This window comes from Eretmochelys imbricata, chromosome 3 (genome assembly GCF_965152235.1).
Source record: "Eretmochelys imbricata isolate rEreImb1 chromosome 3, rEreImb1.hap1, whole genome shotgun sequence".
In the NCBI taxonomy this organism is placed as follows: domain Eukaryota; kingdom Metazoa; phylum Chordata; order Testudines; family Cheloniidae; genus Eretmochelys; species Eretmochelys imbricata.
This window is the reverse complement of record NC_135574.1, coordinates 151,907,510-151,931,160: the sequence shown is the minus strand read 5'-3', so window position 1 is coordinate 151,931,160 and position 23,651 is coordinate 151,907,510. Positions and strand designations below refer to the sequence as shown.

Sequence of the window (23,651 nt, the reverse complement as noted above, 5' to 3'; positions counted from 1 at the left end):
TAGAGCAGAGACGTGCATATCCCTCTTCCTTGGCCTGGTTGTCAAGGAACTGCAAGACCACTCTGAGCCAAGGCCAGGACTAGAGCGTAACAGTGCTTCACACTTGACAGATGAAATATGAAGCTTTATGTCACAGGCATTCTTAACTGAGAACCTTAAAGTGTGGCATCAGCTTCCTTCCTTGCCTTTCACTGAGCATGGACCATGTTCACTTGGGATGCTGCCACTGATCCACTGAGAGACGTAGATAGGTGGAGGGTGGCAGTGGTAGGTATTTGTAGACTTCTTCAGAGTTAAGATGAGAACTGCTTGGGTTCAACCTGTTGGAGAGAACTCTGTGGAAAATGCCATTCCAGTTTCTGGACACAGGCTTTACAAAATTAGTAAGTAGGAGCATATCCCTGCTGCTAATCACATGGGGTTTTTTGGTTTGTTTTTAAAAAGAGGAAGCAAACACTTTTCTTTCCTTCCCCTTCCCGCCCCCCCCCCCCCGCCCCCGAATGCAAAAACATTTGACAAAGGCAATTATTTGTGCATTCCAGTCATTCATGGATGAGATAGTAAGTAAGTTCCCCCAGGCTCACAAGAGCTTCTGTGAATCACTAGATGTGACTTCTCAAAGGCCCAGCTGTACAAGATGAGATGTGTTACCATACACTGGCCCAGCAATGATTTATCATCCCAGTCATTTACTCAGTTTGAGACAAATAAAAAGATATACACAGAGGAGTCCCTCGAGTTGACTTGGGATTTCTACAGCATATGGGTTTATTCAACAGATCAGCTCGGTCGAGTTGGGACAAAGAATTAAAATCTGATTGAAAGTTGCTGGGGCTGTGAATTACTGCCAAACACGCGAGGTCACCCCAAAGCGCCTCCAGTGTAAACAACCTCAAGCTTCAGAAAGGCTTCCTCAGTTAAGCTAATGACCAGAAAACAAGCAAGATTTAAGGTTGTCCTCTCTTTCTTACATGCAGACTACAGTACACTAACCATTGTACACTCTCTGGTTTGGCTTCCATTCCCCAACTCCATCCTTTGGATCAGTGACTCCCAACCTCTTACCGGTATGTTAGTCTTTTGTGGCTGAAGTCTTAGTCTCCCCAGCTCCCTATTGTCATTATGGCTGAGTTAACACTGAGACTGCAACTGAGATCAAGGCCCCAGCATGCTAAGCTCTGTACAAATACGTAGTGAGACAGTGAATGCATAGAGTAGCTTACAATCTAAATAGACAAGAAAAAGGGTGGATGTGGAAACAGAAGCACAGAGAGATGAAGCGTCTTGGCCAAAGTCAGAGAGTAGGCCAGCGTCAAAGCTGGGAAATAGAACCCAGGTCTCCTGAATCCTAGTCGTGTAACCTGAGCAGTAAGCCACTTGACTCCCTGACCCTCTGTACTGGGACTCACCTTGATGAGAAACAACCACATGAGCTGCTGTTGGTGACCAGTGACCACTTCCCACTCAGCTGTGCATGCTGCAAACTTCCACGGAGCTTGAACTACTTTTACAATCTCAAATTTAGAGCAGCTTAAGATCCACTGAATCTTAGACTATGCACAAACTGAAATGGGAGGTCGGGGCAATGGCTGATGTAAACAAGGTTCTAGGACCTAATTGTATATTATCCTCCTTATAGTAGCCAGGCAAAACCCAATGGAAACTTCACCCATGGAAGGAATATAGGGTTGTACTATAAGAATGGTAAACTAGTACAGTGCCAATATGTTTAGGAACCATGGCTTAACACAGAGCTCACAAGGTTTCTCCTCATCAGGATGGTTGTTTCATTAGGAAGAGGCAGGTCATAGCATCAGTTTATAATCCCCACAACCAGAAAGTCAGTGACCTATCTTTGAGTTTTACCTCTATACTTAGAGCAGGAAATATCTGTGCTAACTGTGGAGTAACAACTGGCAAATGTTGGCTTATTAATGGCTTTTGTTATAGATCATTTACTCCATACTTTCTGCATTATGACAGAATTGACCTCAAAAGCATTACAGAAGCTCCTTGGGCCTTTATGCTATTGGCACTTAAACAGTATGGTATCAGGCACCCAAAAGATGACATCAGTCTAGGTTACAGTGTGAGATTACTGAAATTCTTTCATTAATACAGCAAGACTCAGTTTTAAGGTAAAGCACAGTAGCTTTAAATCAGCATTGATAGCAGTGACTGGCTGTAGAACGTGTATGACAAATCTATGTGGGGAGTTGACACTACTTTGGTTGATCCAAAGTCCAGGTGAGGAAAATGGACTTTATGCCTTGACAATGTTGTACACTGTGTATAAGTACAAGCCACCCTTTTCAAGATGCACGGTGCTGTGCATTGTTGGCTGAGTGTTTATACCTGGAATCTTGTCCTCTCTGCAGCATAGACCTGGTAGTGAAGCATGGCCTGTAGGACCTTCTTATGGCCATCCGGCACCAGGCAGACAGCCCCGAGGATCTCCAGCACAGCGATCTTGGTCTTGATGTTCTCAGTCCGTAAGCTCTGGGAGATGATATTGATACTTTCTGGATGGGCCAGGACATGTGCCCGTCCCTGGGAATTGTTCATCAGTGCCTTAATACACCCTATAACGGATGTGTGTATGCGGCTCTCTGAGGTCTCATAGTCCATGCTCTTCAGGAAGTTCAACAAACAGGTCAGGCCATCCAGCTCAATAAACCTGGTCACAAACCTGAAGGGAAAGGGAGAAAAACAGAATTAAGGCAAACTGTACAATAGGCATCAAATTAATAGACTATGAAACTATGATGCTAAGAACAGAGCAGTCAGTAGCCTAAAGAACTCCAGATGATTCCAGGCAACATGTCACAGACAGTCAGTCTTCTTGTCACGGTCATTTTCCAATTTAGGTAATTGCATTGTGTCTGCTTCGAATCCCACCTTTTGTTTCCCCCTGTCCTATGTGCTTGGACAGTGTTACTGTATAATAACTACCACATTCAACCACAATGGCTGCTGCATTTCAATGGCCGGTGAAAAGATTCCTACATACTGGCAAATCTATAGGGCCTACACCTACAATCCTGGATCAGGCAAAACTCCCAAAATGGCTTGTAGGATCTCTGCTGGCAGGAGATGTTCTTAAGGAGGGAGCAGACTCAATGGCCGCCATGGATACCACCAGGGTCTGGCATGAGGACACAAATAGACTAGAAATGTGGGCAGTGAATTTGCAGAAGGAACAGCATGTTCCAACACCGTTTTATTCCAAGTTTGGGGTCACTTTTCAAATCACTAGGGTTGTGTGTCAAACTTTCATTATGAAACCAGGCAAAACATGTCTGGTTTCAGATAAAGATCGTGCACCAATCTGGATGGATACAACATAGATTAAGCCCAAAGAAGGGTCTATAGTTTCATTCAAACCAAAGATAAAAACACAATGGGTCAGTTCATCCCTGGAATTAATCCACTGAAGTTAACGGAGTCCATTGAAGTCAGTGCAACAATACTGGGAACACATTCACCCAATTGGTTTTAGCTGAGTTTCACTGAGAGTTTTCAGGAAGCTTAAGATTTTGGGGTCCTATGCAAAGTGAAGTGAACAGGATCCCATCCAGTTCCCTGTCCAACTTGTGAACACTGAACGGTTCCAAGCGTGTGTCATTGCTTTCTGTTTTTGTCTCTTGCACAAGAACACTCCTGAGCCTCAGTTATGTATTAGTATACAATTACATTAGAAATATGTCAGCCAGTCCTTTGGTTGGTACTCCACTTTACCACACAGGAAATTTCATGGCCCACCTGAAAGTTGGGCCAGATACACTAGACAGTTTGCCAACCTTCAGCTTACTTGGACCAACAGTTCTGCCTGGTTTCTGCTCAAAACTTGGTGGTTTCAGATGAGTTTTGCTCTGAGGTTTGTTCAGACCTGAACTTCAAAGCAAATTTTAGAAGGGGCCAAACACACATGCACCAACAATGAGAAGAGGGATTTCATTAACTCAGCTCAGCAAAACTGCCAAGTTTCACACTGCTCTGATCACAAATTACTTGTCTTTTGGGTGTACCATCCTACCCTCTTTATCTATCTGAGCCACGGGAACAGAAGCCCCTCTCCCCTCAGGTAGATGGAAGGACCACACAGAGTGCACTAGGAATTCAGTAAGACACCAAACACCCTTTTTTGTTATTCTAACTCTTTGCAAGAAAACTAACGGGTAGTTCAGGGTCTGTGACCCATTCGGTTGCTGGCCTCTCTGCAATTTAGGCAGTCATGGCCAACTGTGGTGGTGCTGTGTCTGTCATGCATGTGTCCACTGAGAATTGGACTGAGACCAAAATTATTTTGTGCAGACTAGCAGATGGCCATGAAATGATCACTTTTAGATGTTTTGCCAGCTGTGGCCCAGAAAGGCCTGAAATTTTCTCCATGTTCTAACCTGAATAGGATGTTACAACACACATTATCAGCTCTGAGTCCTAACATTTACTTCAGATCTATTTGTTCATGGTGACTCTTGCCAAGTTCCTTTGTGAATCCAAGGGCTTGCCAAACTCATTACCAAAACCGAGCAGCAAAAGCATTGCCATCCTCATAGCTCCAGGGCTAAGGGGAGGATAAGACTGACACCGCCCTGGGGACAAAGCATTCTCCAGTGGTTCAAGAAAATCACTCAGAGCCTGGTCAGTCAAGGGTTTCTGAATTCCACTTCCAGATGGAGCACTGGCTATTGGTGCAAGACATGAAAGTCAGTGACTTTCATGTACCTCTGCCAGCCCAGCTCTGAAGACCAGGTGACAAATCATTTGTGAAAGGCACAGAGACAGTCTCATAAGCACAATACCAAATAAATCTAATGGCAGAGAAACGTTGCTAGGATTTCTAGGGTGAGGTCACTCCAGCAGAAGGGTAGGTGCAGGAAAGAGACTGATATCATAGACCTTGATTAACGATGAAGTTTCAAACAATGTTGGGATTTTCCTGTATCCTATCTGGTCCAGAGAGCAAAACACTAATCTCTGTTACTCAATAGGAAGTAAACTGGACTACCTCCCAATCTCAGCTGACATCAGATGTAGGATGAAGCTATGATCGTCACCTTCTCTTTTCAAAACACTCAGTGCCCTGTCATCAGGAAAAGCTATACAGTGAGTGTGAGTCCAGCTCATGAACTAAATGTCATTCTCATTGTATTTTTATGTGGTCCACATGGGTGTGAGACAGATGGGAGAGTTCAGCTCCTAAGCTGAATGCCATTGACATCATAATGTTTGCTTAGTGCTTTTGTGCATCTGTGTACACATAGGCGCACGCACAGACATGCTTGTGCATGTACAAGGCGTGCAGCCGCATTTCTAGGGAACAGTACCTTCATCGTGTTATTTGTGTGCAAAATTAGCCTCCCACGTGCCTCATATGTTGTACGAGGGCCTTGTTTTGGATGGAGATGTAAAGGTGTGATGTCAGAACGTGATTGTTAACGTGTCTTGTGTAACACATTCTAAAGTTCCAGCATAGACAAGGCAGCGTGTGCTTTAAATAGGTGCCAGATTGGTTGAATTAAACCCTAGGCTCCCTGCAGGCTTTATCTTGACCAGCGTAACTCATGTTAAAAAACAGGGTTCTACACTAGGATTTTAAAACATGTTAATTTGAATATTAGCAAACATAGCTTAACAACAAAACTCTCATCCTAATGACAGGTTTCAGAGTAACAGCCGTGTTAGTCTGTATTCGCAAAAAGAAAAGGAGTACTTGTGGCACCTTAGAGACTAACCAATTTATTTGAGCATGAGCTTTCGTGAGCTACAGCTCACTTCATCGGATCCGATGAAGTGAGCTGTAGCTCACGAAAGCTCATGCTCAAATAAATTGGTTAGTCTCTAAGGTGCCACAAGTACTCCTTTTCTCATCCTAATGTAGACAAGGCCTATGTGGCAGTGATTTTCCCCACTGCTTGTCTTATTCTCAGACCTATCCCTGTACAGATTGTGCTACAGGCTCACTGTGAGAAATGACACAGCTTGGGAAAGATGGAAAAAACATAAACCGGGTGGGGGGGGAGCATGGGGGGAGGGCAGGATGTTCCCACCCTACTGACAGTCAAGGCGATGTTTCCCAGGCTAGCTGCAGCAGTGGCCTTTGGATCAGGAGGCATGCACAACCCTGACGAACCTTGGACCTCTGCCCTGCCTGAAATTCAAAGCAGAATAGGCTGCATTTGCTGGATAGATTAGTGATCAGCTAAAGTACACAGGAGTGAGATGTGGCTAAACCAAGCCAAAATAAAGAGAACCCGACCTCCATTTATTTTAAGACTGGGTAAAATAGCATTGGAGCAGGGCAGAAGAGTGATGACATTTATTGCTGGTAATTCAGATTAAATAAGATCCTTCTCCCTTTCCCCTCAAACTTGAGTCAAAACACTCCCGAGATTCCAAAAAGGTGGGTTAACTTCTCGTGCCCCTCATCAACTTTCATTTTCACTGTGCGGCTGCACTTCCATATTCAAGTGCTGAAATATGAAGAGCAAAGCTGTTCTCTCACCGATTCTAGTAATAACCTTTGAGGAACTTTAAATTAAAATCCATTTCCTTACAATACATATTTTCTTGAATGTAACGATTGTTCCTGAGCACTGGGATCCATGCAATGGCTTATTTTTATACAGCTGCTACTGAGATCCATGCACTTATTTATTATTATAGGGCTGCTCCTGAGCACTGAGACTGACGCACTGGTTTATTATAAACGAAATGTCTATTGCACTTTCATCTAAAAGCAGAGTGCTTTAATGAATTAAGCTTCACAAAAGATACCTGAGATGCAGGTGTGTTTCATTTCAAACTTTACAGATGGGTATCCCGTTGTGACAAAGTTCCTCCTCTGCCTTGGTGGGTCCTGCGCTTATTGGCGGATTTGCTTGCCTCAGAGATTCATGGCAGTCCTCAGTTTGGCCACTTTTATTAGTGACTTAAACCTGCCATTCACTCAGCTAACCTCATCACTGGCCAGCACGGGAAAAAGGAAGAAAATCCCCACAGTCTCTGCTGAGCCACCATGTGGGTCGGGGAACAGCCCAGAGACCTTCCCCTCTGGTGGAACCCACAGTCCAGGTCAACTCCCCCCGTGTCTGATCAGGAGTTGGGAGGTTTGGGGGGAAGCCGGGCCAGCCCTCTGCTCCAGGTTCCAGCCCAGGGCCCTGTGGACTGCAGCTGTCTAGAGTGCCTCCTGGAACAGCTGTGCGACAGCTACAACTCCCTGGGCTACTTCCCCATGGCCTCCTCCCAACACTTTTATTCTCACCGCAGGACCACCTTCCTGATGTCTGATAATGCTTGTACTCCTCAGTCCTCCAGCAGTACACCATCTCTCTCTGCTCCTAGTGCCTCTTGCTCCCAGGTCCTTGCACACACACCACAAACTGAAGTGAGGTCCTTTTTAAACTCAGATGCCCTGATTAGCCAGCCTGTCCTAATTGATTCTAGCAGCTTCTTAATTGGCTCCAGGTGTCCTAATTAGCCTGCCTGCCTGAATTTTTCCAGCAAGTTCCTTCTTGTTCTGGAACTGCCCATTACCTTATCCAGGGAAAATGGACCTGCTTAATCTGGGACTAATCCATCTGCCTTCTAACACTCTCCTGTAGCCATCTGGCCTGACCCTGTCACACCAGTTAAAGGGACTCCATTCTACAGTATTATAAAGTACATATCCAGATGGGGACACTTGGTTCAGTGACTCCTCTTACAGAGATGCCTATGGGTAGGCAACCAAGGCACCCCATTAGTATCTTGTGCCCTCTGCAGGAAGATTCTGTTCAGTCCATTTGATACAAGTTTCGATTTTCATTTGCCATGTTGGTCAGGCATCTAATGAAAAGAAGCGGCCTGGAAAATGGGATTCATGTCCAAATTCAACTAAAAAGACTGGTATCTTGAAGACCTATGTACAAAGCTGCTTACAGAAGGGATCTGATGTAGCTGTGGCTCCCCCACCCCTGCATCCTTTTATCAAAGGAGGAATTGGGTTGCTGATCGGCCATGGGCAGAAGACTCGTTTGGCAGCTAACAAATTAAGTCATTGGAGATTAGTTGAGACACTGATTTAACTCAAAATTTGGTTTTGCTTAACTATGGGAAACAAAGTTCAAGCCCCGTCAGCAATTTAAGAGGGAATGCTTTAAGCGACAGTTCATTGATGCTGGTGCAGATGCTCATTATTATAAACAAATTAAATGAATGCCTGTTGAGAGACCCAGCTGAAGCAGCACAAGACTGGTTGAGAAAGCCCTGAAAATGTGAGTGGGCTAAAGGAAGTGTCTTCAGCCAAAGATCAGATTCTCCCCCCAGGAGATTGGGGAGTGGGATCTTATTGGAAAGGCCTTCTTGAAGGATAGAAGGAACCTCACTGGTGGCTGTGAATATATGTTTGAGCTGGACACTCAAGTCCATGGAGATGCCTTACTCCACAGCTTGCTGCCATGAATGTAGTCAATTGACATGATGAAAGTCTGTCAATTTCACTGAATACGCCCCAAAATAGGTCTGCACCAATGCAAAGGATTGATTACATTCTATCATAGCAGCTATTGACATGTGGGTTGAACCACCAGCACCTGGCTTAAGAGTGGGGAAGTTGTGGCAAGCTGCCATGTTTCCTGTTTATCCTTGAAGTCAGTTTCCGTTACATTGTGTTCTTTGCTGTGTGAATAGAATACAGGTAGTCAAGATTAGATGGTCACTTGCAAGCAGGTTGTCCTCAGATGCCAACATCATCCTCCAAATCATTTCACCACTTTCAGCTACACTGCCCTGAAACTCACCACAAAGGAGCTGCTGTATGTCACAGTACAGCACTTTCTACGAAGTTCTGTCAAAACTGCCACAAAGGATTTTGGGTTACAGTAGATGAAGTCAGATTGCAAGGGGTTGAATATGGATTCAAATCATGAACAAGTATGAGAACAACATTCCAGCAGGTCAATAAGTTAGTCTCCCTTCTCCACTTAAACCCTCCATGCTCATCCAGTACCTGAGCATGCACTCACCCAGCCCGAGGAAGACCAGAGGCTAAAGTGACAGGCCATTTGCATTTGCTTGCTGCCTCAAAAAGAAGATGCGAGTGCATAGAAGTTCCTTTACGTTCAGAGCGCAACACAAATAGATGTTCTGGGAGATGTTTCATCAGTTCTAATTGGTAGCTATACTGGGGAAAAACCCTGAGTACCCTGGAGCATTAGGTTTGTCAGTGTTCCTGTCTGGCTTATAGTCAAGATAGGCCCAAATCACAATATCCAGATTCACTTTCCTAAATCTCAGATCTGAAGCCTCCTATCTGCTGGTGTCTCTACTCCAGTTATAATTAGAGAGGGTCCCAAACCAAAATCCCAGACCTGAACATTCCTGAACTTGATTCCAAAACTAGAGCCAGCTCTGGACTTTGCAAGTGGACCCTCCTTCCCTCCCTCCCTCTAATGGGCCAAAATAAAACCCTGGATCCAAAAAACTCCAAAGTTTGAGGGATTGAAACCTGAATCCAGAGTTCCCAGCGTGCCACGAAGCACTCAGAATCATCGAGCTCTTTCAAGAGAGGGGCCTTGTAGGAAGGCTGCACAGGCAAGTCTGCTTTTTAGATGTTCCCTTCACATCCCTGCAGAACAGAGAACAAGAGTCATAATAAAAGTTGTTTTCGCTCCTGGAAAGTGAGCAGCTAGCACCCTAGTGGATTCTTAATGGGGCCTGTATCAAGCAAAGCAAAGAACAGTGGGTTCTTTCTGCTCAGATTAACATAGTTCCCACTCAGGTTTTTTCCTGAGATAACGTGGCATTAGTTGCTTTCTCACACTGCCCCCACTTGACATACACAGCAGATTATTAGAGTGCATGAGGGGCGGGACTCAAAGATTTATGGACGACATGGCAAACAAGGCACCTTTTTTGTGCTCTCCCACAGGGTCCCATTTTCAGAAGCTTTGAGTGGACTATGCTTTCCCGCATGGAGGGAGGAAGAAAACAAATCCTGACAAGGGAGGACTGACTTCCTGTTATAGTTAAGACGATTTAGGATTTGCCATAATGACTCAGGCCACTGGTCCATCAATGACTCCATCCTGCCTCCCACAGAGGCTAACACCTGATGCTTTCAAGGAAGCTGTGCATGCACGCACATGCACCACCCAGCCAGCTGTATAACTCTGCATAAAGGGAAAAAACAACCTCTATTTCAATCATTGCTCCCAGCTGCTTGATTTGGTTAATTGGAACATGCTCCAGAATTATCGCTGATGTAACTGCACTGATCACATTCAATTTGACCCTTTACTAAATCCACACGTCTGTATAATTCATGTTCACAAAAAACTTGCGGTAACATGAAGGGCACAGACGTGCAAAGCTCAGCCTTTTGGCTTTGCAGGAACACATGAGGAAGAGATTCTTCTCAATTGCCATCTACCTGGGTTCCCAACTCTCTTGGAGGTGGCATTCAGAAAGGTGGATGATTTCAGTGGGAGTTAGTACCTTTGTGGTTCCTCTCTTGGTGTCACTTGGAGCTTTGGCTTCAGAATTCACCATGGAACTGTCACACTTCACCAGGGTATGTATTGAAGCCCCAGGAAACTGACTTCTGCATGGTTTCGATGCAGATACATCAGTCAAGCTCAGGCCTATGTGAAATGTTCATGAACTTTTTGACCAATCCACTCTGCTTCCTGAGATCACACCTGTTATGGTTCTGTTTTCTGTACACTGCGCTTTCCAATTAAAGAGTCTCTAAAGTAATTATAATTACAGCTTTCAGAGTAACAGCCGTGTTAGTCTGTACTCGCAAAAAGAAAAGGAGTTCTTGTGGCACCTTAGAGACTAACCAATTTATTTGAGCATGAGCTTTCGTGAGCTACAGCTCACTTCATCAGATACATACCGTGGAAACTGCAGCAGACTTTATATATACACAGAGAATATGAAACAATACCTCCTCCCACCCCACTGTCCTGCTGGTAATAGCTTATCTAAAGTAATCGTCAGGTTAGGCCATTTCCAGCACAAATCCAGGTTTTCTCACCCTCCACCCCCCCACACAAATTCACTCTCCTGCTGGTGATAGCCCATCCAAGGTGACAACTCTTTACACAATGTGCATGATAATGAAGTTAGGCCATTTCCTGCACAAATCCAGGTTCTCTCACTCCCTCACCCCCCTCCAGAAACCCACCCCCATACACACACAGACTCACTCTCCTGCTGGTAATAGCTCGTCCAAACTGACCACTCTCCAAGTTTAAATCCAAGTTTCTGGAGGGGGGTGAGGGAGTGAGAGAACCTGGATTTGTGCAGGAAATGGCCTAACTTCATTATCATGCACATTGTGTAAAGAGTTGTCACCTTGGATGGGCTATCACCAGCAGGAGAGTGAATTTGTGTGGGGGGGTGGAGGGTGAGAAAACCTGGATTTGTGCTGGAAATGGCCTAACCTGACGATTACTTTAGATAAGCTATTACCAGCAGGACAGTGGGGTGGGAGGAGGTATTGTTTCATATTCTCTGTGTATATATAAAGTCTGCTGCAGTTTCCACGGTATGTATCTGATGAAGTGAGCTGTAGCTCACGAAAGCTCATGCTCAAATAAATTGGTTAGTCTCTAAGGTGCCACAAGAACTCCTTTTCTTTTTATAATTACAGCTTGTAATTATTCATTATTGCTGCACCCAGCAAACAAAAGGGGACCTTAGATTTTTCAAGGTGCACTACACAATTATACAGAAAACAAACAAAAAACCCAACATAAGAATACAGGCCTAGAAGGGACCTCCCTAGATCAGAGTCCTCTGCTATCACAGACAAACCCATCGTATAATCAAACATCTTGCTACATTCTCATAGCTACATGCATCACAAAAAGAAAACCCCACATCAGGTGCATGTCAGATGACTTGGATATTTCATACTTAGCATTTTGAGTTGCTCCAGATAAGGAATATTTGAATCCAACAAAGTTCAAGAGTTAAGACTGACATGCCAACCTTAATTCACTAATATACGCAGGGTACTACAGGCCATGTGGTCTAGAATCTGATTACCACAATTTTCACCTCTATCTTCAAAGACGTTCTTCAGGTTTCTAACAGTGCAACTTGTCTTATGCTTTCCTGGAGGCACATTCATAACGCCACACATGCACCTGGAGTGTATAGCGGTGAAGGTTTGTAAGGTTCTCTATCAAAATTATGAGCTACCAAAGGCAGCTTTCTTTGAAACAATTGGGTACCTGCCTGCGATCCGCAGCTGAAGGTTCTCTCACTACCACCGTTTCCTGTGTCAGATATAGCCCTGTGAAGGAGTGGGTGAAAGAGAAGATGAACAACAATTACCTCATGGGTTGAGTCCGCAGAGCTGTTTTCAAGTCTTCAACTATTTTATTCCTCATTTCTGTTTCTTCTTCATCAAAAGCATACAGGGTCTGCATCTGTTTGGAAAGAAGAGCAATAGTTACAAAAGCCAGGGCTGCCTGATGGAAGGTCAGAGAAAACAGACTGCTAGACAGCCCAGACGTCATCAATAAGAAATATTCTACCAAATCACTTAGAGGTGCTTGCTGCTTCCAGCTGCAAAGCTGAGTCCAGCTGAGGCTGCTTCTATTCCTGTGGATTAGCAATAGAGTATAACCCAGTGTTCTCAGATTACCAGAGGAAGTCACAGATGCCCTCACAAAATAATGTTCCTGTCTCTTATCTGGGATGTTCACTGCAATATGTCTGAACAAACAATTTAAGTCTCAACATTCCTAACAGGCAGGTATTTGAGGGAAGTGATTTTTCCCCTCTACACAGCACTGGTGAGTCCACAACTGGAGTATTGCGTCCCGTTTTGGGCCCCCCACTACAGAAAGGATATGGACAAATTGGAGAGAGTCCAGCATAGGGCAATGACAATGACGAGGCACATGACTTATGAGAAGAGGTTGAAGGAACTGGCTTTATTTAGTCTGCAGAAGAGAAGAGTAAGGGGGGGATTTGATAGCAGCCTTCAACTACCTGAAGGGGGGTTCAAAGGGGATGGAGCTCGGCTGTTCTCAGTGGAGGCAGATGACTGAACAAGAAGCAATGTTCTCAAGCTGCAGTGGGGGAGGTCTAGGTTGGATTTTAGGGAAAACTATTTCACTAGGAGGGTGCTGAAGCACTGGAAGGGGTTACCTAGGGAGGTGGTGGAATCTCCATCCATAGAGGTTTTTAAGGCCCGGCTTGACAAAGCCCTGGCTGGGATGATTTAGTTGGGGTTGGACTAAATGACTTTGACGTCTCTTCCAACCCTAATCTTCTATGATTCTATTGCTGTTCCAATTTTTCAGACAGGTACACCAAGGTACAAAGAGGTTAAGACCTACATTTTCAGTTGTATTCACTAATTCTGGGTGGTGCCGTTTTTTGGGTGTCCAGCCCAAAGGCCAGTACTCCTGATCTAGTCCCACCCAGCTCTTCCGCTGACTTGCTATATGACCTTGAGCAAGTCACTGAAACCCACGTTTTCAAACTTGGAGGCACAATTCTAGACATCTAAATTCAGAGTCAGACACTTGAAATGGATAGCCTGATGTTCAGAAGTGCTAAGCATACATAGGTCTCAGTGAAGTCAACTGGATTTGATTAGAGCTAAGCACCTCTGAGAATCAAGCCACTACATTTGAACATTTTGGCCTATGTCTTTCTCTGCCTCAGGTTCCCTACTTGTAGAAGATGGATGATCATTCCTAGCTTATTGACAGGGGTACCATGGGGTTTCACAAAACAACGTTAAGGCTAGGAGAACCTCAGCTCTCAACTCAGACTCTTCTTGAATAAATACCTTGATTAAACAAATATTATCCAGCACCTACAATAATGACCCATTACAACAGAATACTAGTGTCCTTATGGTAATGGTTCAGCAAGGAAGTCCCGAAGAAAATCCTCCTTTCACTGGAACATCTCTTAACTCTCTCCCTCCCGTTCTTCCCCAAACTCTTCGGTGTTGCAAACCATGTGGTGTCAACGCATGTCAAATCCTGAGGGTGGTCACTTGGCTAAGAGCCGTGGCTGTTTTATGCTACACAGATGGTACAGGGAGCTGTATTTAACTCTAGGGGTCCTCTCTCTGATCCACGCTAAAGTCAAATTCACTCACTAACGGAGTGAGATATTTCCTGCCCTAATCGAATGACAGAGTGCTACTGATGGAAAATGAGCTGATGTTGTTTTATCTTCTGCCAGCATCCCCAACAGCCAGAAACATATACTGAAACACTCGAGCCAAGCCATATACAATCCCCTCTTCAAAAAAATAAATAGAAACCATGAAAACGCATTGTGGAATCTCAATTGCAGATTCCTGAGGCGGGTTTTGGTGCTTGATTTGTAGTTCCTTGGGTGAGGGCCCATATGGTCAACTTTTCTTGGCCCATAAATGTTCCTTTGAAAGGCTCCCATTTTTACAATAGCTTACTTTCTCCTCTGACCCATTGTTGGAGGGAGGCACATGGATGGCAGGAGGGTGTTCAAAGGTATTTTGTTGAGAGTGGAGACAGTCTGTTTCCAAGGGAAACAAACATAAGTAATCCTGCTTTTGCAGCAGATGGTTAATTACAGAAAAATCCTTTCTGGAAGCTATGAGCAGCCAAGAGCCCTTCACTTCTCACGGCCAGGAACACGACTCCCTGTGCCTCCTCTAATGAGGAAAGGGTCACATGTCCACATCATGAAATTACAGTGTGAAAGTTACAGAAAACAGGATCACCACTAGGAGAGAGGGACGGGAAACTGTTGTGTGTGGGGATCACTGTTTGTGGCTACATTTCATAGTTATGTTTGGTTGGAAAATAGTTTTTCTGAACTAAAAACTGCATTAAAGGGATAATGTTGGCCTAGTTTAGGACTCCGTGTAAATTAATTTTGTTCCACAGACAAAAAGGAGGAGCAAACTATTGCAGGGGCTTCAACCAGCCTGAGATACTCCATGCACAATTACATACATACTATTTTTCACCAGTAAATTTTTGCATGTTCAGAACTGTTGATTTGAATGCAACAGGGAAATCTGATATCCAGCTACCCGGTCTGCACGAATTAGTCTGAGACTGCACATATGTGGAAAAAACTATATACAAGGAATTGTGTTTTCAAAATGACAGGCAATCTTAAAGGCTGCTTTTGGAAATTTGGCTCAGTGTGAATAGAAATATTTTAATTTAAATTTTGTATTTTGTTTAAAATCCAAGGGAAAAAACTCCTCCTCCTGTGCCCTGACATACTAGAAATCCAGTGCCCTGAAATACTAGAAATCCAAACACAGCAGCATAATGCTAGTGCATGAGAGCCAGAAAGCAAAACTGACTAGAAACGGAAAATGAACTGACCTGCCTAGTTTCATTTGCCAAGCGGAGTCAGATGGAATAAAGGAAATAAGTAGCAGAAACAGTACTAAAAAAAGCACAAACTGGATTTTCAGAATTTTACAGTTATGGTCCAAGTTCCTTATTTTGATCTCACCTGTACCATTTTTACAACTTGTTACTCAGCTGAGTTCAGTGAAATTACTTCCGATTTAAACAAGTGGATCAAAATCAGGCTCTATGTCATAATTAGAGTATGGCCATTTATCGTTATTAATGTGACTAGTATCTGGGCAATATCCTTTTAAAAACATTTCTTCAAAGAAATGAGCTCAGGTATAATTCAAGCTGCCATAACATCTCTAGAACTGGATTAGGGATGATCCAAGAGCAGAAATTCTCCATTACAGATTTTAAAAAACCAAACAAACGTAAGATGCTCTGAGCAAACAATGGTTTAGAGCAGCATGAACCAGATGGGAGATGGAGTCATCCTCCACCTGTTAGATTCTGCTAAGACATTTTCTTTTATGTCCTTATGAAGCTGTTTTGCCCTGAGCAAATGATTTCTGAGCCAGAGAAAAGGGCCTCGTAACAGCTGTATTTATTAATCTTGACCCCATCTCATGCTATCACTCCAAAGAGCTGTATGTGCAGCTACTCTTCACCAGCACACCCTTCTGTACAAGTGCAAACATAGCCAGGATCATAAAAGCAACATGGTGGTGTCACAAGTAACCTTCCTTCTCCCCCATAAACTGGGGATTGCATTTATTGAGGCTGCCAAGCAGACACTATCACAGAGAAAAAGACAAGTCTCTTGACATGAGATAGAAATAGGGCAGCTGTTATATCCTACGAAGAGAAGTTTCATGACTTGATGAATCAGCTGAGATGAGAACCCTGATATTTAGAATGGTGTATGATTTTGTGTCTGCAGAAAATCACTGGTATGATTTGTGGCACTGGATGTCAAGTTACTGGATTTACAGGCACAAAATTACAGGTGTGGAAATGAAGGACACAATTCTAAGTTAGGTAGCATCAATAGTTAGCTCCCTTTCTTCCAAGGATTGATGCATGAGCTATTCCATTTGTGAACTAGTTGGTATCATCCTTCCAATGGACGATCTGAAGGACAGCTCACTTAGTTATAACAGGGGGCATGACAGGTATAGCAGGGGCCTTATTCTACTCTCACCCATGCTGGTGCAAATCAATGAAGTTATATGGACGTAAACAGTATAAAACTGGTGAGAGAATCATAGAAATGTTGGTCTGGAAGGGGCCTTGAGAGGTCATCAAGTCCAAGCTTCCCCATTGAAACAGCACCAAGTAAACCTAGAAAAGGGGTGGGCAAACTTTTTGGCCTGAGGGCCACATCTGGGTATGGAAATTGTAAGGCAGACCAAATTGGGGTTGGGTAGTGGGAGGGGGTGAGGTCTCTGGCTGGGGGTGAGGGCTCTGGGATGGGGCCAGAAATGAGGAGTTCAGAGTGCAAGAGGAGGCTCTGGGCTGGGGCATGAGGGGGGTGGAGTGGAGGGTGAGGGCTCAGGCTAGGTGTGCAGACTCTGGGGTTAGGCTGGGAGGGGTTTGGGGTGCAGGAGCGTGCTATAGGCTAAGACCGAGTGGTTCAGAGGGTGGGAGTGGGATTAGGGCTGGGGCAGGGGCACGGGGGAGGGGGAGGGGGAGGGGGATGTGCCTCAGGGATGCAGGCTCTGGGTAGCGCTTACCTCAAGCATCTCCCAGAACGGCATGTCCCTCCATCCAGCTCCTACGCAGAGGCGTGGCCAGGTGGCTTTGCTGCATGCTGCCCCGTCCGCAGGTGCTGCCCCTGCAGCTCCCATTGGCCACAGTTCTGGGCTAATGGGAGCTGTGGGGGCGATGCTTGGGGCAGGGGCAGCATGCAGAGCCTCCTGGCTACCCCTATGCATAGGAGCCGGAGAGGGGATATGCCGCGGCTTCTGGGAACCACGCAGAGTAGCCCCCGACCCTGCTCCCCAGCTGGAGCACCAGAGCAGGGAAAGCTCCAGACCCCACTCCCCAGTGGGAGCTTGAGGGCTGGATTAAAACAGCTGGTAGGCTGGATGCAACCCATGGGCCGTAGTTTGCCCACCCCTGACCTAGACCATGCCTGACAGATGGTTGTCTAACCTGTCCTTAAAAACCTCCAATGATGGGGATTCAACATCCCTTGAAAGCCTATTCCAGAACTTACTACCCTTAGAGGTAGAAGGTTTGTGTTAATATCTAACAGAGTTCCTTTGCTGCAAATTAAGCCAATTAGTTCTTGTCCTACTTTCAGTGGACACGGGGATCAATAACAGTCTTCTTTATAACAGCCCTTAACGTCTTTGAAGACAGTTATCAGGCCCCCTCAGTCTTCTTTTCTTCACCCTAAACATGCCAGAGTTTTTTTTAAACCTTTCTTCATAGGTCAGGCTTTCTTGACCTTTTATCATTTTTGTTGCTTTCCTCTAGACTGTCCAATTTGTCCACATCTTTCTTAAAGCATGGCTCTCCAAACTGAATACAGTACTCCAGCTGGGGCCTCACCAATGCTGAGTAGAGCAGGACAATTACCTCCTGTGTCTTACATAGGACACTCCAGTTAATAAGCCCATGACGGATATAGCCTTTTTCACAACTGTGCACTGTTGTCTCATATTCAATTTGTGATCCACTATAACCCCCAGATCCTTTTCGGCAATACTACTACCTAGCCAGTTATTTCCCATTGTGCATTTGATTTTTCCTTTCTAAGTGAAGCATTTTGCACTTGTCTTTGTTGAATTTCACCTCGTTGATTTCAGACCAATTCTCCAATTTGTCAAGTTTTTGTGAATTCTAATTCTATCCTCCAAAGCGTTTGCTTATAAAATTTGCAGATGACACCAAGCCAGGGGGGGATTGCATACTCTCTACTCCATCATCATTAATCAAAATATTTACTAGTACTGACTCGAGACAGATTCCCTGCTGGATCCCACTAAATACATCCTTCCAGTTTGACAGTAAACCACTGATAACTACTCTGAGTATGAACTTTCAACTAGAGAACAGAATTGGGCCCAAAGTGTCCAGGTTGTTTAGCTGAAAGAGAAAGCTGCAACGTCTAGTCCAGTGAACAGAGTGCTCCCTAACATATTGATCTATGGTTCGGAATGCCCAGCATTCCAAGAGTCACCACATTACAAGGCCTTCAGGTAACACTATCATTGAACGCGGTGGCCTTGGAGAGTCAGAAACTGATCCAAAGCCTTTGAAGTCAATAGAAAGATTTTCAGGCTTCACATGGTCTTTGGATCAGGCTCTCATTTTAATCAATGAGTAGCCCATATCTAAGATAGGCCCCTATAATTAAGCAATTAGGGGCAACAAGGTATGAAGGTGCTGTTTAAAGGGACACTGATTGATTTACAGTAGGTCCAAAACTTAAGTTTTGCAAAAACCAGGGCATAACATTTTAAAATAGAAATATGTCTAATGTTTTTTTAAAATTCTAATAATATTTTTGTTTCAAGTTTAACATTCCCCTGCAGTACTTGCAATCTAAATATTGCAGCACGTGCTAACACTGGAAGAGCCGCTACGTGAAACTGATTAGATACGGATTGGAAACAAAGTGAAACTGACTAATCATTTATTTTAACATTTCACTCAGGGTGGAGAATGAAAAAAACAGCAGCATTAGCAGTGAAAGTGAAGGGGCTCTTAAAAAATTCTTTCCATTTTAAGAATCTCAGAGGTCCTATTAACACAGGTGAAGACATTTCTTTTAAAACATCCTGATTCACTGCTATGCTACTCCAGTTTTACAGTGATGTAACTCTACTGAAAACAAATCACTGAAGCTAAACCTGCGTAAAATTGGAGCAAATAAATGGTAAATGAGGCCCATTAATTTTAACCCAAGTAGCCTTTAAATATCTCCAGCGATTGGGTAAAACATAAGGGAAAAGGAAAATTTGTCAATCATTCAAAGGCCAGGGCATGACAAAACAGCATTACCAGAACCTGGTGTTTACTGACATTCTTAAAATGTGGTTAAAATCAGAAAAAGTAGGCCAAAATCTGCTCTCAGTCCCTGAAGCTGCTCCAGCTTTAGAACACCATCAGTTACACATTCATTCCAGATTTACACCAGGGTAAATTTAGGGACTGATCCAAAGCCACTGAAATTATTGGAAAGCCTCCCAATGACTTCAAAGGGCTTTGGACCAAGCCCTCGGAGCAGAATTTAGTGTGGTGACAATGTAACGTTCCATTTTTCTTCTCCCTTAATGACTCTTCTAGAGTAAATTTGCTCAGTCTAGACATCAAAACACTAATCTTTGCAATCGTGCAAACTCAGCCTCTTCTCTTAAAATCAATCTGCGTTCTTTCCACTTCACCCCTCATCACAAACAAATTCTGGAATCAGCAGTTAGGCAGTAGTTTTTGATGAGTTATGACAGAATAAAAAGCAGCTCTTCTGTTACCTTCCTAGGGTGGCTCTGAAGCACTAGTGAAACATTGACTGTGTCAGTGAACTAAACATGTATTACCAAGAAGAAACCAACAATCTATAACATATGCAACAGGGTGTCATTTTTATAGTTATTTTTCAGCCCATAACAATGCTATGAAGGTGAACAGAAAAGCTTTTATAAATGAATTATAATGATAAAAACCCACCAACTCACACTGCCCAAGATGTTAACAGCTAAATTCATGCAGAACTGATGAGGGAAATCAATGGCTCTTGCATATAAACAACCACAGGCAGAATCAGTAACAGACTATGAATCTTCAGAACACAGGAATTGCCACACCAGATCAGACCAGTGATCCATCTATCTCATTATCTTCCCTCTCACAGTGGCCAGCGCTAGATGCTTCAGAGGAAGGTATAACCACCCCCCAGTAAATAATTATCGAGTAACATGGTGATAACGGAGGTTGTTCCCTAGATCCGATCAGTAAGTGGTTAGTTTTATCCTGAAGCTTGAATATTCATTGCCCTATATTTCTGTTTTTATCCTGTCTCACATAACTTGATTTTTGATTATCTATAAAAATGACTAACCCTTTATTTCATTGTCACACTAAAATTATTATCCTCAGTAATGTATTGTGGCAGTAAGTTCCATAGGTTCATTATACATTGGGCGGGTGGGGGGCATTTTCCTTTATCAGTTTTTCATTTGTTGCCTTTCAAATTTCACAAAATGTTCCTTGTTCTTCTATTGTGAGTGAGGGTAAACAGAAACAGCTGTTTTACCTTCTCTATACCATTCATGTTTTTATATATGCCTATCAGCTCTTCACTTATTTGTCTTTTCTGTGAGCCAAATCTTGTCACCCTTACTCACACTGAGTAGCACATCAGTCGGCAAGTAATGCCACTGAAGTCAACATGACTACTTATTGAACAAGGTACTAGTCCGTGAGCATCCCTCCAGCCTAACCAGGCCCCATGGGGAGGGGGAAGTAGGGCGGGGCAATCCAGCTCTACATCACCATTCCTCAAAATGCCCAACATAGGGGGGGAGAATGGCTGGAGCGCCTGTGTTCCACCAAGCCCCCACTGGTTTAACTGTCTCAGCGGACCATTACCAGTCAGTGTAACGGAGAGCAACTCTGAGGTTGCTGTGTCATATTATTACATTCTTCCATGCCAGTGTTGGTGCACAGGGTGGAAACTAGCCTCTTCCAACCCCCTCTGCCAGTAGCTGTTGCTTCCATCTGCTCTGTGGTGTTGAGATTATGGTTCTGCCATCCCTGCTAAGGCTTCTTCTTAATGTTTCTATTGGGTCCCCTTCTTTCCTCACACCACTTTATCTCAGCTTCCTGGGGGAGTCTGCGTTGGCATGTGGGATACCTGCACCAATATATCCAGCACTTTCTTCTGATTCTGGTGGAAACAAGCTGCTGGCTGGATCTCTTCATTGGTGATAAACTCTCTCCATCCACTACCCGGAAGCCACAGGGGCTGGCTTCCTCCTTTCCCCAGGGATGCTTAACCACTGCTCAACCCCAGGCCCCCTCCCCCACTCCACCCTTTCCCCCCAAGGCCTCACTCCCACCCCACCTCTTCCCACCCCTGACGCTTCCCCACCCAGTTCCACTCCCCTCTCCCAAGCATGCCCCATCTCCCTCTCCCCCAGCACCTCCTGCACACTGCAGAACAGCTGATTGCAGCAGGCAGGACGTGCTGGGAGGGAGGAGGAGGAGTTGATTGGCGGGGCTGCTGGTGGGTGGGAAGCACGCACAGTAGGGGTCGGTGGAGCTGGCTCCTGGTGGTTGCTAAGCACCCACTAATTTTTTTTTTCCCCCGTGGGTGCTCCAGCCCTGGAGAATCCACAGAGTCGGTACCTATATCATAAGCTTTTTTAGGCACTTATTTTCAAACGGTACAGTATCTTGTTTTCTATCAAACATTTTAATAGATCTCCAGCTCTTGCAGCCATATATGTTCGCACTGAGATGACATTCATGTTGAAAATTCCCAGTTTTGTTTTGACACTGCATCTCTTTGATTTCCATGCCTTGAGTTTAGTGAAAGCTGTGGAGGCCTTTCCTATCCTTGATATCACTTTTCTTGAAATCTCTGTTGTGCTTGGGCCAAGTTGGTCCTTAGATCATGGAAACACAAAGATGGCAAAGCCATTTTGGGCCCTTCCCTTCAGGTTCTGTGTTGGACAGAGTTTGGTTAAACGCATGGGTCAGGGCCATGTTTTATTACTGGATTAGGAGCTAACATTTACATTTAAATTTGTTTTTAAAGCTTTTCAGATCATCTTTAAGCACTGTTTAAAGAGAGGAGAGAGAGAAAATATACATATGCACGTGTGTGCTTGCACGCATGTGCATGTACACAGGAGAAAACCCATTGTTGATTTGCAAGACAAAAGCCACAGCGACACCATCACATCTCATTTCTCTAATGTGGAGTTTCCAGTGAAGAATCCAATTTAATCATTTTCAGGTCTGTGAATCACAGAAATAAGAGCTGAAAAAGGCCTGCATTTCATCAAATCTATCTCTCTGCCAGTGCAAGATTCTTCCCTACAGAGTATACTCCTCTCCCTTTGCCAGCTCAATTTTAAATGAATCAAGCAATTGGACTTTCACTACTCTCCTTAAGACACTGTTTCACAATCAAACAGCCGTTGTTGGGAAATCTTTCCTGGCGTGTGCAGAGGTAACTTACTGCAGCCATGGAGTTGATGCGGTCAATATAGTAATCCGGCCAGCTGGTAGCAAGCTTATTAGGGTCTTCTTGTTCCTGAAACAGAAAATTAAACAAAGTTCATGAGCAGGCTTAAAGGATAAATAGTTTTCATTTGGTTGAAATCATCAGGGATTCTTGACAGTCCTATTTCCTTATATAACACACACATCTTTATGGAATTTATTACAAATGTCTTTGAAGGTATAGTGCTAAAGCTATCCTTGTGATGGCAGAGAAGAAAAGAAAACCCTTCAAATAGGATTACTGAAAACAGAATTACAGAACTGACTGAGACAAGGTTGTCCTTCAGTGACCAAAAGACAATACTCCCCTCCTCGCAGTATGCTGCCAAAGCTTGTACTCTAACGACAGAGCCTTCAGGGATAACTCAGTTACATTTTCAAGTTTTACGTTTTACAGATTTTAGAAAATATTTTGCATTATTTCTGCTAATTGGATGGATGAGATTCACCAACTACAGAGTAAAAATACCAAGACAAAGAGTCTGGAAATAGGCCAAATGACTGCTTCTTAGGAAGTTAAGCACAACCTCAAAGCATCCAGATGAACAGAACCGTAATCTGTGAATTACGGTGAAAGCTGCATCAAAGACCACCTCCAAGAGGAGTCTTAATAATTTTAAAGTATCTTCATACATTTTGCAGTCCAATTCAACTGAAAGGTGAGTTTAAGGCCTACCTCTGCTGGGCAACCACATTTTACTGGTTCTTTGGGTGGTCACTTGAGAGGTCTCACTGCATCAGATTTTATTTTACTTTACTTTGTGAAGAGGATAGACAGATAGACTAGAAACCAGTAAGAAAATAATGATTGGTTACTGGAGCCCTAATCTCCCACCACAAGATATAAGTAGCTTACATTAAAGTCAATTGAAGTTCTATCTTGTGGTTGAAGAACTGTCCCCCTTGGAGTTATACTAAAGATGGATGAACAGAGATTAGCAAGAGACAGAAAGATAGAATGTCAGGAAGATTATTGTCCTGTATGTATAAACAATTATTCATATCAACAGGCTTAGCTTGTAAAAGTTATACAGATGAACATTAAATAGCCAGATCTTTATCAGATCACATCAACTCTTTTACTGCTGC

The 23,651-nt window shown here is 43.9% G+C and overlaps 1 protein-coding gene across 3 annotated transcripts in view; it reads right to left on the bottom strand.

Annotated features, from left to right (window-relative positions):
* The window catches only part of DAAM2 (dishevelled associated activator of morphogenesis 2), a 150,071-nt gene that overhangs the window by 68,577 nt on the left and 57,843 nt on the right, over nucleotides 1-23,651 (bottom strand). For all 3 annotated transcript variants that reach the window (XM_077811912.1, XM_077811910.1, XM_077811911.1), the window contains exons 3-5: nucleotides 22,519-22,593; nucleotides 12,331-12,425; nucleotides 2,356-2,689 (exon numbers count right to left, since the gene is read on the bottom strand). In XM_077811912.1, the coding sequence (XP_077668038.1) occupies nucleotides 2,356-2,689; nucleotides 12,331-12,425; nucleotides 22,519-22,593 (504 nt within the window). The remainder of the gene's footprint in view (nucleotides 1-2,355; nucleotides 2,690-12,330; nucleotides 12,426-22,518; nucleotides 22,594-23,651) is intronic.